Source organism: Pseudochaenichthys georgianus, chromosome 6, assembly GCF_902827115.2.
Source record: "Pseudochaenichthys georgianus chromosome 6, fPseGeo1.2, whole genome shotgun sequence".
In the NCBI taxonomy this organism is placed as follows: Eukaryota; Metazoa; Chordata; class Actinopteri; order Perciformes; family Channichthyidae; genus Pseudochaenichthys; species Pseudochaenichthys georgianus.
This window is the reverse complement of record NC_047508.1, coordinates 4,434,683-4,452,227: the sequence shown is the minus strand read 5'-3', so window position 1 is coordinate 4,452,227 and position 17,545 is coordinate 4,434,683. Positions and strand designations below refer to the sequence as shown.

The 17,545-nt window shown below is 41.4% G+C and overlaps 1 protein-coding gene across 1 annotated transcript in view; it reads right to left on the bottom strand.

Annotated features, from left to right (window-relative positions):
- Positions 1–12,347: 12,347 nt before the first annotated feature.
- Positions 12,348–17,545, bottom strand: part of LOC117448446 (anoctamin-1-like) — a 119,990-nt gene continuing 114,792 nt past the window's right edge. Inside the window, exons 22-24 of the mRNA XM_034085758.2 lie at positions 16,079–16,263; positions 15,704–15,809; positions 12,348–14,907 (exon numbers count right to left, since the gene is read on the bottom strand). Coding sequence (XP_033941649.1) covers positions 14,650–14,907; positions 15,704–15,809; positions 16,079–16,263 — 549 coding nt within the window. The 3' untranslated portion in view covers positions 12,348–14,649. The remainder of the gene's footprint in view (positions 14,908–15,703; positions 15,810–16,078; positions 16,264–17,545) is intronic.

Sequence of the window (17,545 nt, the reverse complement as noted above, 5' to 3'; positions counted from 1 at the left end):
TTACTGTAGTTGATGTGGTTTTGATTGATGCTGAACATGTGCTCTGCTGGTGTGGTAATATCACTGCTGTGATATCAGTGTTTGACTCAGGCTATGTTTGATATTACATTTGCATTGTTTTAATTGGTATAACTGGGGATCAAAAGAGGGGGTTAGGGATTGTGGGTCCTGAAGCTGCCCTAATTACCTGGCCAACACAGTCTCACTCCCTGAACGTCCAGGAGCGACACTTGGTCAGGGTCCTTCAGCTTCATAAATGGACGCAAAGAGTTTCAACTGATTGCAATGTATTCCCATCGGCGGCGGTATTTGACGCTCAGGGAAGCACCGCATCGGTCCATGTTGGCGGCAGTTAAAGGCAATGTGAGCGTCCATTCCCATTGGATAACGGGGGAATTTACACCCGGATGTAAGTATTCTCCTTACGGTCGATTAATTTTACAGTGATATCTGCACTATTCATCAACTAAAAAACACCAGATTATCCTTGTTAATTACACAACGGTGATTGGTTTAAATTGTGTACAATGCTTTTGTATTTTTCTCCTTCGATTCGGAGAAACAAATATTTTTTAGGAGTTTAGGATGGCAGAAGACACTACACTACCCATAATCCTCAGCTATCGTTTGGGACTACACCATGTGCTTTGCCAGACCAACCCTGTGATTAGTCCTCAAGCTCTGTGATTGGATGTTGGAGTGGCAGTGTGTACGCCGTGTTACGGTGTGTGAAGCAGGCAGGACCCAAATGCAGAATAAAGTGAAAATTCCTTTATTTCAAGGCTAGATGATAAACAAAGACAAAACAGAACACTCACCGACGAACTAGTCATAACACAAGACGAACCGACAAAGACAGACAGAAAAAACAGAACTTAAATACACACAAGACTAATCATACAAACAAGACACAGGTGAGGAGGGAGGAGAAAACACGAGGACACCAGGTGAACACAATCGGGTAAATTAGACACACCAGGGAAACTAACGACAGGGAACCACAGACAGATTTATACAAGACAAAACGCAGACAGAAAACCAAAAATAGATCTAGACAAGACAAAACACCATAAAGACAGATCGTGACAGTACCCCCCCCCCCCCCCCTCAAGGGACGGATCCCAGATGTCCCAAAAAAAGAACACAAAAGTCCAAAACCTCAAGCAGGGTGGGTGGAGGGCGTCCAGAGGAGGGACGTATCACTAGGCCACCAGGGTGGGTGGAGGGGGTCAGGAGGACGGGACTGAGCTGACCGCCCAGGAGCACAGCAGAGGACCAGGAAGGGATCTCGGGCGGACGGCCCGGGGGCAAGGCAAAGTTCAAAAAGGGGGACTCGGGCGGACGGCCCGGGGGCAAGGCAGAGTTCAAGGAGGGGTTCTCGGGCGGACGGCCCGGGGGAAAAGCAGAGTTCAAAAAGGGGTTCTCGGGCGGACAGCCCGGGGGCAAGGCAGAGTTCAAAAAGGGGTTCTCGGGCGGACGGCCCGGGGGAAAGGCAGAGTTCAAAAAGGGGTTCTCGGGCGGACGGCCCGGGGGCAAGGCAGAGTTCAAAAAGGGGTTCTCGGGCGTACGGCCCGGGGGCAAGGCAGAGTTCGAGGAGGGGCGAAGGCCACAGCTCTCAGGGGACCGGGCAGGAGCCGGTGTTGACCGGACAGTAACCAGAGCCGGTGGGACAGGTGTCGGCAAGATTCCCCACGGAAGAGGACAAGGAGTTGGCAGGACCCCCGGCGAGACATGTAATGTCGAGGCCTCCAACGAATCAGGACATAGGGTTGGCAGGACCCCCGGCAGGAGAGTAGTCGGCGGGGCCTCCAACGGCACAGGACATAGGATTGGCAGGACCCCCGGCAGGAGAGTTGACGGCGGGACCTCCAACGAGACAGGACAAAGGATTGGCAGGACCCCCGGCAGGAGAGTAGACGGTGGGACCCCCAACGGGACAGGACAAGGAGCTGGCAGGGTCCCCAGCGGAACCTCCAACGGGACAGGAGTAGTGACTTGAGTGGGAACTCGAGAGAGGGCTTGAGAAGTGTCTTGAACAGGGACTCGAGAGGAGATTTGAGAGATGAATTGAAAGGGAACTTGAGAGGGAACTGGAGGGGTGACTTGAGAGAGTTGGTTCGCCATCAGAACACGGGGGGCTGGAGTCGGCCGGTATGCTGACTGGACTCGGGGAGCTGGCGTCGGCTGGAGAGCCAGCAGGAGACGAGGTGCTGGAGTCGGCCGGTATGCTGACAGGACTCGGGGAGCTGGCGTCGGCTGGAGAGCCAGCAGGAGACGAGGTGCTGGAGTCAGCCGGTATGCTGACAGGACTCGGGGAGCTGGCGTCGGCTGGAGAGCCATCAGGAGACGAGGTGCTGGAGTCGGCCGGTACGCCGACAGGACACGGGGAGCTGGCGTCGGCCGGAGACGAGGGGCTGGAGTCGAAACCATGGCTGTTGGGGCCAGGACTGAGGCTGGAACCATGGCTGCTGGGGCTGGAACCATGGCTGCTGGGGCCGGCACTGGAGCCGGAACCATGGCTGTTGGGGCTCGGGCTGCTAGCCTGGCCTTGCGACGACTCCTCTTAGCAGCCGCCTGAATACTCCGTGGAGCTCCATAAGCCAGACGAGTTCCGGAATACGACTCCTGGACAGGAACAGGAACTGGGGCAGAAGCACGGGTTGACTTCAGGCGGAACCCACCAAGGCGTATGGTGCCAGATTGGGAATTGGGAGACATTGAGCTAGCATGCCTAGGGCTAGCAGGCCGTGAATCACATGCTTGAAGGAAGTCCAAAATCCAGTCAGGTAAGAACTCAACAAAACATGGTTTCTCTGCTGCCAACCGGAGCGCCTCTACCAGAGCGGCCCTCTTCTGGGTCCATTTGTGGTCGGTTCGTAATGTTACGGTGTGTGAAGCAGGCAGGACCCAAATGCAGAATAAAGTGAAAATTCCTTTATTTCAAGGCTAGGTGATAAACAAAGACAAAACAGAACACTCACCGACGAACTAGTCAGGACACAAGACGAACCGACAAAGACAGACAGAAAAACCAGAACTTAAATACACACAAGACTAATCATACAAACAAGACACAGGTGAGGAGGGAGGAGAAAACACGGGGACACCAGGTGAACACAATCGGGTAAATTAGACACACAGACAAAACGCAGACAGAAGACCACAAATAGATCTAGACAAGACAAAACACCATAAAGACAGATCGTGACACGCCGAGCATCAAACAGCTCTTTGAAATGGAATGAAACCCATCGACGGCACACTATCCAAAACAGGAATCGAACGTGTCCTACCCCCCCCCCCCCCCCCCCCCTTAGGTCACAGGCTTCCCCAACAGTGCCAATAAAACAGATGCAAAGAAAAAATAGTGCAAGTAAATACAAAAACAAAAAAAGTGAAATAGTGCAATAAGAGTCTATATACAAGTGATTGGAATATGATATATTAGATAAATAATTTCTAAGTAGCAGCCAGATGAATGTTATGGATGTTGTTTCAAAGTTCAGGTGTTTAATAGTCTTCTGGCCTGTGGGATGAAACTGTCCCTGAGTCTGGTGGTTTTAGTCCGGATACTGCGGTAACGCCTGCCTGACGGCAGCAGACAGAAAAAAAATTCAGGGAAAGGTGATTGTCAAGTGCCAACAATCAGGCGAGATATTTGATAGTTGGTGCTTGAGAAGACAAAACATTTATCTGCAGATCTCTATAAAGTATATTCATTACTTGTTATTCTCTAATCGTTCATCAAAAACTGTACATAATGGCTATTTTGCACATCCCTTTCAAGATTTCAAGATTTTCTAAGGTTTATTCACATATCATACACACTACGGTGTAGTTATGCAATGAATGAAAAACTTGGGTCACAGGTTCCTCAACAGTGCATTACAAGACATCTATCGATATGTGTATATACTTCCACTATTAAACTGTCATATTCTGCACATCTCTTATTCTATCTACATACATTATTAGAGTATAATAAATATGTATAACATCGGTTAAAATAAGTGCTTCAACATAGTTAACATTGCAGGAAAGTTGATTGTCGAGTTCCAATACAAACCATGCAATATATTAGACTTTAAGTACTTTGTCAGGCTTAATATTTATCTGTAGATACCCCCAAACGCTTTTTTCTTATTTAAAAGAAGACCTTAACCTAAAGTATTCTTTAATGTTTAGATAAAGCCTTATTAGTTTGTCTGTTTTGCACTTCCTCCTATTAATATTTTTTTTAATATCAGGCACTAAACTGTTTTATTGTAGAGATCACTTACAGTATCTTCTTGATATTTTCTATTCTATATTTATATCATTGACCTTCTACTTTCCCACTGTTTTGTATGTACTCTTAATATTTAAATGTTTTCATCAAATATAACATATTCAAAAGTGCTTTACAAAAATGAAAGACATTAAGAAAAAAACGGATATATTTTGTTATTGTTTTGATATTTGTAACACAAAAGCGATGGAAAAAACCCACAGTAACACAGAAAAGATGGTCTTAACATGACCCAGCGGTCTAGTAGTTAATAAAAAACAATAATATTAAAACAAAATATTACTACTAACTTTATTGTGAAATTAAAACGGAACGATAAAAGAATAGTTTCCGGTCTATTCTGAGGCCCGATCTCTGTAGATAAATAAAGAACTACAACAGATGTGTAATATTTAATGCAGCCAAACCATTTATTACAATGCATTCATGTGATGACTTTCAGATAGTAAAGCAAGCACTGCTGAATAAAGTATGATTTTATCTTTTACGAAACGTGTTTTTTCATATGGAATGCAGTTGGAGGTCAACCAATCACAGAGCTTGAGGACTAATCACGGGATTTGTCGAGCAAAGCGGAACGATAGCTGAGGATTCTGGGTAGTGTAGTGTCTTCCGCCAACCTAAACTCCGAATCGAAGGGGAAAAATACAAAAGCATTGTACACAATTTAAACCAATCAATGTTGTGTAATTAACAAGGATAATCTGGTGTTTTTGAGTTGATGAGTAGTGCAGATATCACTGTAAAATCAATTGACAGTAAGGAGAATACTTAATTCCGGGTGTTAAATCCTCCGTTATCCAATGGGAATGGACGCTCACATTGCCTTTAACTGCCGCCGACATGGACCGATGCGGTGCTTCCCTGAGCGTCAAATACCGCTGCCGATGGGAATACATTGCAATCAGTTGAAACTCTTTGCGTCCGTTTATGAAGCTGAAGGAGACTCGGCGCGTCACAACTGCATGCCAAAGGACCCTGACCAAGCGTCGCTTTTGGACTATCAGGGAGTGAGACTGTGTTGACCAGGCAGTCTCCCAACGACACAGGGTTTCTCCTCCAGGGGCAGTTTTGATGCTGCTCTGGGGTTCTACCAGCCCACCAACACCTACTGCACTACACACTCTGTTTTGCTATCCTGGCGGTCGGACATCCAACGCTTTAGTGCCTGAAATAAGTGATACGACGGGCAGCTGGTGTTAGAGGCCACGCTGTTAGTGCCCCCCTAAGCAGATTACGTGATCTTGCGTGTAGATTCTGGGGGGTTTAGTCCTAAAGGTAGGGCGGCCGCTTTCCGGAGCCTTATCAGCATCGGAACTCGGTATCGAAGACAACCTAGATATTAACGTTGGATATATAGAAGTTGGATTCCTTTTCAAATTAACCGCAATACTTTGAGTATTTATTTAATAACCTGTAAATATTTTTGCACAGAATCCATTACTGAATAGAGAAACAATATGATTTATGTGATATGCAATTTTCTCTTTGCTCACCGCGAGGTTGGGCGCAAAGCCTTGCGGTGAAACCAGCCAGATAAGATTACTTTCTACGGTAACCATGTCTGCTAGCTTGTGCCGGTCAAAGTTGAAATAGCTTTAAATTTGAGCACAGTGCGGCGACAATTCCAAGCTCTCTTCATAAGAACACAACTGTTAAGTCGGTGACAATGCTTTAGTCTTTGCATAATGTGTATATGGGAGGGTAACAAAACAAAAACACTATCTGGAAATCTTAACTTTTAAAATCATCCACATTTGACCATTAGTACCTCTCTGTAACATCAAACCTATTCCATGACAAATGTTCTGCAATCATTCTTTATGTGTGAAAACAGAGGAAAGGCTGTTTTCCACAACACACTCCAGTTTCTTGAAGTTGCAAAAGTGTGAGATAATGGACAGAGTCTGTGCTGTAGGAAGAGACTGTTCGCAGAATGATAGCTCAGCAATAATCATGTTATAATAAAGTAAAAACCCTCTGATTTCTCTTTTCAGTTTGTCATGCATTTCCTTTTTACAACAACACATGAGATCGTTTTTATTTCCCCCCCCAAATACAAGTATTATACCATGTGATTAATCATGATTAATCCATGATTATTATTGTGTTCAACACAATTAAGTGCTCAGAATTGTGCACTTGGAATTTCAAAAGATATATGTTTAAGCGAAGTGTTAACACTGCCTTTAAGGTGTTTATTTTCAATACTGTAATGTATAACATTATTAGTTGGTGCTTTGGAAATATTGTCTTTGTTCCTAAATAAAAGCATATTGAATTGAAATTATATTATAATATGTTGGTATGTCTTTAAAATGTAAAATACATCTTATAATTATAAAAATAAAATGGTACGCCTGACTGCACTGCTCTGTTATCTATAAACTTACACTGCACCACTCATGCAGATTGTTACGTGCCAGGCAGGCTGTACTTGTTCTGTTTTTGTTTTTTCCCTTATTTTCACTGCAGCTAATCAGCACCTGATCAGTACCCCTGGATCCCCTCACCCTCAGCTGGCCTATCAGCAGCCAGGGCCGGTCCTGAAGGAGGCACCCACTCTCTCTCAACCACCCTGGGCCTGATGCTGACTGAAGAGCCTCTGTATGATTGTTTGTTAGTTTCTGATTCTACTGTGGATCTTGTTTTCTGAGCATTGTTGAATGTGTGTGTGGTGGGAGGTGGAGGAGCTAGGTAAGTTTGGGGTACCCTTGCTTTACACCTCATCACGTAGGTAACATCTGTTAGACGCACTAGGTTAGTGGATTGTTGCCACTCCTGTGTGTTGCTTTGTCCCATTCTTAGTAGTTCAGATAGTGAGGGTTTTTGTTTGAGTTTTTGTTTCAGAGGATAGATTTAGGCCCCGTCCACACGGAGACGATTTCAGTTGTATCCGCTAAAGTTCTTTATCGTATAGACCAGGGGTTGGCAACAGGTGGACCGCGGTCCGGATCCGGAACCAGACGCCGCCCTATATGGACCCGGACCTATAATCCATCCATCTTCTCCCGCTTATCCGTGGTCGGGTCGCGGGGGTAGCAGTTCCAGCAGAGAGCCCCAAACTTTCTTTTCCCTGGCCACATCAACCAGCTCTGACTGGGGGATCCCAAGGCGCTCCCAGGCCAGCGAAGAGATATAATCCCTCCACCTGGTCCTAGGTCTACCCCTTGGTCTCTTCCCAGCTGGACGTGCCTGGAACACCTCCCTAGGGAGGCGCCCAGGTTGCATCCTTACTAGGTGCCCGAACCACCTCAACTGGCTCCTTTCGACGAGAAGGAGGAGCGGTTCAACTCCGAGTCCTTCCCGGATGACTGAACTTCTCACCTTATCCCTAATGGAGACACCAGCCACCCGGCGGAGAAAACTCATCTCGGCCGCTTGTATCCGCAATCTCGTTCTTTCGGTCATGACCCATCCTTCATGACCATAGGTGAGGGTAGGAACGAAAATGGCCCAGTAGACGGAGAGCTTTGCCTTCTGGCTCAGCTCTCTTTTCGTCACAACGGTGCGGTAAAGCGACTGCAGTACCGTTCCCGCTGCTCCGATTATCCGGCTCATCTCACGCTCCATTGTTCCCTCACTCGAGAACAAGACCCCGAGATACTTGAACTCCTTCACTTGGGGTAAGGACTCTTTCCCTACTTGGAGTGGACAGTCCATCGGTGTCCTGCTGAGAACCATGGCCTCAGATTTGGAGGTGCTGATCCTCATCCCAGCCGCTTCACACTCGGTTGCGAACCGATCCAGTGAGTGCTGAAGGTCGCAGACCGATGAAGCCATTAGAACCACATCATCTGTAAAAAGCAGTGGTGCAATCCTTAGTCCACCAAACTGCAGACCCCCTCCCCCACGACTACGCCTCGAAATCCGATCCATGTATATTACAAACAGGATTGGTGACAAAGCGCAGCCCTGGCGGAGGCCAACCCTCACCGGAAATGGGCCCGACTTACTGCCAAGGACCCGGACACAGCTCTCGCTTTGGGAGTACAGAGATTGGATAACCAGAAGTTAGAGAAGTGTTGATGAAATGGGTGAGAAACGGTAGAATATCAGAAGCGATAGTCTGAAGGAGGTTTGAAGGGATAGGGTCCAGAGGACAGGTGGTAGGGCGGGCAGAGGTAATGAGGGTAAGAACCTCACTTGGCGAGAGAGGGGAAAAGGAGGTTAGTGTGCGGGTGGTAAAACATAGTTTTACACGTTAATTACTTTGTCAGGCTTAATATTTATCTGTAGATAGATACCCCCAAAGCTTTTTTCGTATTTGAAAGAAGACCTTAACCTAAAGTATTCTTTAATGTGTTAATAAAGGTTAATTAGTTTGTCTGTTTTGCACATCCTCATATTAATATCTTTGTACCTCCAGCACTAAACTGTTTTGAGATCACTTACAGTATCTTCTTAATTTTTTATATTCTATATTTCTATCATTGACCTTCTACTTTCCCCCTATGAAAGTATGTACTCTTAATATTTTTTTCATCAAATAACATTATTCAACAAAAATAACATTATTCAACACAAATAATTCAATAACGTGCTTTAACCACTAGGCCGTGCACACAAGGTACACACAGCATACTAATAATAACTTTGTATTATTAGTGTAGGACACTTATGTATGTATAACATCTGAAGATATTTAGTTGTATTCATGTTTTTTACATAATTTTACAGGATATTGCTATACTATTTCTCATGTTTTACTTCTACACATTAATATCTGATTTGTAAAACATCACAGACAGAAAGGCATATCCGTCATTTAATGGTAAGCTATTGAAATTGTGATTCCATAGATGTGTCTCCCATCACCCAAATCCCCTGACTATTCTCTTAACTCAGTATTTACATTCTTATATTCAAAGAAAATCAGGTTATTGGGTAATCTGTTCAGCGGGTTTGTGGTGTGTTTCGCTCGAAATGTCCCTTATAGGCCTACATCTGTTTCCGGTGACTTTATTTACGGCTAAAAAGCCCAAGATTATAGAATTAAACGAATAAATAAAAACAAGGATAATTGTGTGTTATTGTTGAGTAAATAACAGTGTGTTATTTAGAAAAGAATAACAAATTATAAGGAAAAAAAGATTTTCAAAAATACAGATTTCAGTATTTTGAGGCTCTAAGCCCCATTTATTTTCCTCACAGACGGAAAAAAAGTCTGACATTATACAATTTAAAATAAAAACAAATAAATAAAAAGATAAAACAGTGGCATGTAATTTACGTTAGAACAAATAGAATGGTTTTGAATAATAGATGAGTAAAATCTACGTCACTTTACAGCCCCGCCCACTTTTGGGGAAACCAACGCTGTCATTTGAACGGCGATCAGGTCTGAAGCCACAGAGCTCTTCTGTTACTGTCCTTTCTTCTTAGAGGAAATACAGAAACACGTAACTGTGGATTTGTTTTAATGTTTGAGGTGCAATAAATGACACAGCAGCTTTTTGGCATGTTAAAACTATTATTTTCTGCCTCGCTCATGAGAGTAACAGCTGGCGAAATTACAGCCTCGCCTACTGATTTCAAATGTGTGCTCTAAAATGATATTTACAAATGACTATTATCATTATTATAAGCAAGACAATAAATGGAAATGATATGTAGAAAATAAACTTATTTAAGATACGTTCATAAGAAACGTAACGTGGGAGAAAATATGTTTCTATAAGATATGTAGAAAATAAACGTATTTGAGATACGTTCATAACGAACGTAAGGTGGGAGAAAATACATTTCTTGCTAAACGTAATTGAGAATGCAGTTTAGTTCTGTGGGAACGTACTTTTTAGGAGACAGGGTTGATCTAAAGCAGGGGTGGGGAACCTTTTTCCTCTCAAGGGCCATTTCAATTTTTTCAACATCCTCCGAGGGCCGTACAAATGATTGACCTCTGCTTAAAAATACTAAAATCACAAAAATGTCAGAATGCATGCACGTGATCTAAAGGTAGCAAAAGCTAACTTTCATAGCACAGCTTTTCTTTACTTCTCACTTAACACAATAAAGAAACACATATAGTACAGCACAAACAACACAAATGATCTATACTTACATATATTTTCACTTGTAGTATTATAATAATTGAAATGCTGGTTCTTCTGGGGGTCTTCTGTCCGTGCTCAGCTACTGCAGCTGCACTGTACAATCGCTGGAGGACTGGGCTGTCAATCAAAAACTGAGTAGCCAATGGGGACGCACCCCTGAAAGTCCAGCCCACCTGGGACGTTTGTGTCAGAATTGAAAATAAAAAATGACGGAGCGCAAACAAGAAAGCTCAGCCAGAGCAAAAGTCTGATCATTGAGAAAGAAGCAAAGAGAACTGCAAACAAAAATATATGTTAAAACAAAGAAAAAATACTTAAAGTTTACATGATTACACAAATGATTTGTTTGCAACTTAGTTTTATTTTTGAAATTACATTTTTTTTTTTTCTCTTAAACTCTTAGTTTTGCTTGATTCTGAGAAAGTGTTGCTTTATCTTTATGAAACAAAACTAATCCCATACAATATACATAATTGAAGCAGGGAATCATACTTTACTCTATACAAATATTATAGAAATACAATATTTATTCAGACTTTACATGGATCCTCCTCTCCACATTTTATTACAGGAGAGGCATCATCATCTCTTCACTCTCAGTACAAGATGATGTTTTATAGGCAAAATTAAAGCAATCAACATAGTTATACATTTCTGATGATTAAAGTATGTTATTCTTTAATGTAGGCTAAAAATGCAAAGCTACATTGGAAGGAAAAACATAAAATATATATTAAGAATAGAAAATGTATACAAAGCAAACTTTAAACCTTGGTAATGCAATGAATTGAAAACTATAAAAATGAAATGCAATAATGAGACATGTTCCAACCATATGTCATGCTTCTGTGACCCTGCTTTGACACTGCCGACTTGTTTTTATGACATTTGCAGGGGGTATGTGTGAAGCCTAATAAGGAGCAAAATAATAAACTAATGTATGAGTTATGAAACCTTCCTTTCGCTCACATGTGTAAATGTTTCTTCAACCCTTACCCAAACCTCATAAACTTGTTGTAAATGGCTTTTTATTGATACGTGGAACATTGACATTTTAATTTCCAAGATTGAAATAACAGATGTCTTTGTTTATACCTAAAGTATGCTTTGCCTGTCTTTAACATGTGACATACTTTTTGCGTCGGGTTAGGCTAACCCTAGGCTATACCCAGGTCCTTAAAACATAACAAACTTTAGGGTTTTCAGTCATAGAGGCATTTTTATCTGGGATAAGCAGGTGGTAATCTGCAGTATCTTGGGCACACACATGATGAGTAGGACAAGCACCAATGCTTCAAACCTGTTATATTTTTAATCAGCTTTACCTTTCTGTATCAATAGTTGCCTCTTGCTAAAATGAATACACAACTGCAGTTGCAAATGTATTCTTTTTAATACAAATCCCAAGTTCAGCAATATAAATCAATTGGTCTGCATTTCTTTTATTGGCACTTTGTGCAAACTAGTGGCTGGGCTTTAGTCTTGGTAAATACTCAATAATAATAATTTGCATTCATTTTTTGTACATGTGCATAAAGTATATGCATATTTATAGATGTATGTACACTTTGCAAATCTGAGCATGCATTATTCCAACCCAGTCTCATGGCATTTCGTGTTCACCAACACGATTTTTAATCTATTGATTCGTGTTCACCAACACCGCACAGCACGATTTTAAAAGCAATGTATTTCTACGGATAATGTGTTTCGTGCCTGCAGGCTGCAGCACGTCTTTTTCTCCGGTCGGGTCGTGGAAGACCGGAAGCTGTGTGGTTCATAAAAACATGTTCTTACTCAATATCAAGCCACGATTATTGTTTTTATTTTAAATCGTATAATGTTGGACTTTTGTTGCCGTCTGTGAGGAAAAGAAATGGGGCTCAGAGCCTCAGAATACTGAAATCTGTATTTTTTCCTTCTAATTTGTTATTCTTTGAAAAATAACACACTGTTATTTACTCACCAATAACACACAATTATCCTTGCTTTTATTTATTGGTTTAATTTCATAATCTCGTGCTTTTTTGGCGTCCGTCAGGAACTGAATTTCAAAATAAAAAGAACCGGAAACAGACGTAGGCATTTCCAGCGATTACCCAAGATCCTCAGCTATGGTTTAAGCTAGAAAATCTTGAAATCTTGAAAGGGATGAGCAAAATAGCCATAATATACAGTCTTTAATGAACTATTAGGAGAGAATAACGAGTAATGAATATACTTTATTACTCGTTTCCATTCATGTCAATTGCAGATAAATGTTTAGTCTTCTCAAGCACCAACTATCAAATATCTCTCCTGATTGTCAAGTGCCAACTATCAGGAGAGATATTTGATAGATTTATTTTTTTCAAAGGTTGATTTTTATATTCTATATTTCTATCATTGACCTTCTACTTTCCCCTATGAAAGTATGTACTTTTAATATGTTTTTAATCAAATATAACACATAAAAACAATAATTCAATAACGTGCTTTAACCACAAGGCGGTGCACACAAGGTACACACAGCCATAATAACTTTGTATTATTAGTGTAGTACACTTATGTACAACATCTAAAGATGTGTAGTTTTATTTATGCTTTCACATAATTTTACAGCATATTGCTATACTATTTCAGACTCAGTATTTACATTCTTATATTCAAAGAAAATCAGTAATATCTTTAAAAACTACAAGTCCTTTTATATCAGCTGAGCACCGTTATGGTGTAAATATAACCTATCTACCAATTAGATCGAATTATAAAAGTAAGCCGAATTAGTGTTGATACTGCAAGGAGACGTATTGTGTGAAGAAAAATTGAAGATGTTGTTTAATTGTTGATATATCTATGATCCACGTCAAGTATTCAGTTTCGGCGGCATTTCTTCCAGTTTTTCCAAAGGTCTTCTCATCAGGGCTCTCTAAATAAAGAACTACGGCAGATCTGTAATATGTAATGCAGCCGAACCGTGTATTACAATGCCGTTATGTGATGACTTTCAAAGAGAAAAGCAAGAACACTCGGAATAAAGTATTATTTTATTCTTTTAAAATGTTTTCCGGATTTCATATCATATAAACACCAAATCCCAGCATGCATTCAACATCCAATCAGCAAGCTTAAACCATAGCTGAGGATCTTGGGTAATCGCTGGAAATGCCTACGTCTGTTTCCGGTTATTTTTATTTTGCCAAAAAAAGCTCGAGATTATGAAATTAAACCAATAAATAAAAGCAAGGATAATTGTGAGTTATTGGTGAGTAAATAACAGTGTGTTATTTTTAAAAGAATAACAAATTAGAAGGAAAAAAATATTTAAAAAATACAGATTTCAGTATTCTGAGGCTCTGAGCCCCATTTATTTTCCTCACAGACGGCAACAAAAGTCCGAAATTATACAATTTAAAAGAAAAGCAATAACTGTGGCTTGATATTGAGTAAGAACATGTTTTTATGAACCACACAGCTTCCGGTCTTCCTCGACCCGACCGGAGAAAAAGACGCAGGCACGAAACACATTACCAGTAGAAATACATTGCTTTTAAAATCGTGCTGTGCAACACGAAAAAAAGGGGGAAATCGTGTTGGTGAACACGAATCAATAGATTAAAAATCGTGTTGGTGAACACGAAATGCCGTGAGACTGGGTTGATTATTCTCATACGCATTCTCAAAAATGCGTTTAAAGGTGGGGTAGGTCATTTTGGAGAAACCAGCTCGAGTGCACTAGAATTTGAAAATACACAGCCGGAAAAAATCTGCCACTTCCTCACAGAGCCCCTCCTCCAACACACATGAACGCGCACATGACCAATGAGGGCACGAGATAAGTTTGTGCACAGATGGAAGGCTGACAGGCAGGTGGCCATCCAGTTACTTTAGCCGGGCCGGCTCAGATGATTGGTCGTGCTTTTTACAGTACTACGGCTTCCACAGGTGACATGTTTTAATGGATTTTTTGTCAAAGCACTTAAGATATTCATTGCTATCGGGACGTTAAGAGCATTCCATGCAATATAACAATATAATATCTCGAGCCGGTTTCTCAAACGTACCTACCCCACCTTTAAGTTTCCTGTACTAATTAAAAAAGTATCAGTTTATTTTACAAATCTAACTGCACACACTAATTGAGAGCCACATATTAACCCCCTCCCCCAATAAATTCACATCTCATCACCCAACTGCTCTCCCAGTTGTTGGAATGTACTGAAAAAGGATAAAACACATAGTTAGGTAGCCTGAGCTAGTAGCCTATTAGCAATTCCTGCCAGCCAAGCTCAGCTAATGAAGAGCTAAGGATGAATGTCTCCAGCATCAGAGGCTCCCAGTGCTGTTGTGCGGCCCAGAGCGGGGGTGCACTGTGGTGCTGTAGTTGTTGTTGTTGTTGCTGCTGCTGCTGTTGGCCTTCCCCTCCCCGGACACCCTGCTGTCAAGGTTACGGCTCTTGCTGTGCTCTTCCCTCATGAAGAGCTCTACTAGTAGAATCTTCTCTTTGTGGATCTGCATGCTGATGTCTTTTGGGATGTCTGGAATCAGCCAGTCCACAACGTCGCTCATCAGCATCACAACGTTCTGGAAGCGAACATGGAAGAAAACTCTTTATCCTGTGTATTCTGGGAAAACTTAAAGGAATGCTTGGTCATCTCAACTGAATTTTTGTTTTTAGTTTATTTGTTTTATTAAAGGTGGGGTAGGTAAGTTTCAGAAACCGGCTCGAGATACACTTTTTGTTATATTCCATGGAATGCTCTTAACGTCCCGATAGCAATGAATATCTGAAGTGCTTTGTCAAAAAATCCATAAAAAAATGTCATCTGTAGAAGCCGTAATACTGTAAAAAGTACACCGGCTAAACGGATTGGTTGTACTTTTTACCTACCTGCCTGTCAGCCTTCCATCGGGGCAAAAACTTATCTCGTGCCCTCATTGGTCATGTGCGCGTTCGTGTGTGTTGGAGGAGGGGCTCTGTAAGGAAGTGGCAGATTTTCTCCGGTTGTGTATTTTCAAATTCTAGCGATCTCGAGCCGGTTTCTCAAACTTACCTACCCCACCTTTAAGTATTTTTTTTCAGTTTTTTTCATTTCATTTGTATTGCTCTGTTCTAGCCTAAACAAGGTTGCAAGTTACTTGTTGAATGTAAAGATGAAATATTTGTAAATATAAAAGTAACAAAAATGTGGGATAAAACACTTGCAATACAAACTTAAAGAACTAAGAGAGGTTTATTTTTATTACACGCTTATTTTGGACTGTCAGCGGTCTGGTATTTCTTGATAGCAGAACACTGCCCAGGTATAACAGACCATTGGTAAGGCTTATGACATTTTCTTAATAATCTATTTCCTACTTTCTTTAATTTTCACCTTACCTGGAAAATAATGACAAATGCCAGTCGCACCGCCAGTACTGTCCAGAATTCCTTTGAGATCTCGTATGGTGTGGCTGACCATGGCGGTTCCCTGTAGTCCTTATACCTTTAGAGACACACACACACATATTTAGTTTGGTCTTCAACACAACAAACATTCTTACTATACATATGATCCACTTAAGTGTGACCCTGAGCTCAACAGAACTTCATCAACTGTATTTAATATTGAAATCTCCTGAAGACAATAGATGTCTCAACCTTGGTAGCATTTGATTAATTATATGAAGTAACACATTTCAAATGACAGTGGTATATTGATGTTGATTGTTTTGTCATGAGATTGACCATTGTGAACTGAGTTTGATTTCCCACCTGCACATCTCAACGTGGTAGCCAAGGTGCAGAGGATCCATTGGTTCTTTTCCTTCCTGGAAATGGCTGACATTAAAGTAGGACAGCGTATGGTTGACAAATCCATGCATGGAGCCATCAGGGCTGTACATGTACTGGTAGACCATCCGAGGGATGAAGTCTGACGTGAAGGAGATGACAAATGCCTAGGAGTTGTGGTTTGGGAGGTGGAGGGAGGGGAGGGGGTTCAGAGGTTATGGACATACATGGGAGTTAGAATGTGAAAACAAGATGGCATGGAATTTATCAACATGCAGTGTCAAGCTGAAATGAAACAATCCATTGGACTGAAGTAGTCAAGGCACGGCAAGGCAAGTTTATTTATATAGCACTTTTCAACACAAGGCAATTCAAAGTGCGTTACAAAAAATGAAAGACATTAAGAAAATGGCATTTAAAATCAGTCATTAAAAAGAAAAGCTAATAAAATAAACATTAAAAGAAAAAATACATGGATAAAAGTTACAGTGCAGTCTAAGATATGAATAGTTCAATTAAAAGCAGCGACAAAAAGAAAAGTCTTCAGCCTGGATTTAAAAGTAGTCAGAGTTGCAGCGGACCTGCAGGTTTCTGGGAGTTTGTTCCAGATATTTGGAGCATAATAACTGAAGTAGTTGAGTTTAAAATGTTTCATCACTCATGCAAGAGGCTTCTTCACATTCTCTACCCTAAACACAGCTCACAACAAGCAGTCATTTACCTTTTTCTGTCTCCGTTATCCATATAAACTTTCATTTCTGAGATTACAAATTTGACATTGCTGTGTTTAAAACGTACTTTTGAAAAATAAATAGAGCTACCTTAAATTAATAAAGTGTGGATTCATCTTTGAAAAGTCGTGTGATGATATGTCTGTATTAGTTTATCTTTTGAATGGTGGTTAGACTGGGGTGTGGTTTAGGGAGGTGGGGGTCAGAACTGATGTCACCCTTTTGGAGGTGTTGGCTGACTTGTTAGCGGTTATGAATGGCACCTGTGTGAGACACTTTTTTTGGAGGACTTTGGGAGCTGGATTGGCCTGCCTGACACCGGAGGCAGGACATTTTAGGAGACAACATTATGCCCACCTTTTAACCTGAACAACTACATCGAAGACCGGGCTGGACTGACTGGGTTTTTTCTCAACGGAACATTGAACTACAGATAAAAGTCTATGTTATGCCAGTTCCTCATTGCGCAATGTCACATACATTATGTACATCATCAGCTTTTGCTAAATCTGTTACCATTGCACTTATAGTTTGCTTATATCACCGACACTAACTTTTCAGATTTTGTACACAAGTGTTGCTAGCAGGACTTTTCTTCGTGTTTTTAAAAGAAAAGTTAAAGTTAGCAGCCTGTAGTAGATTAATGTTGGCTAGCTGATAGTACTTTCTAGCATTAGCGATATTTTCTCTCGAAATTCAGAGTTTGACATTGTTTAAC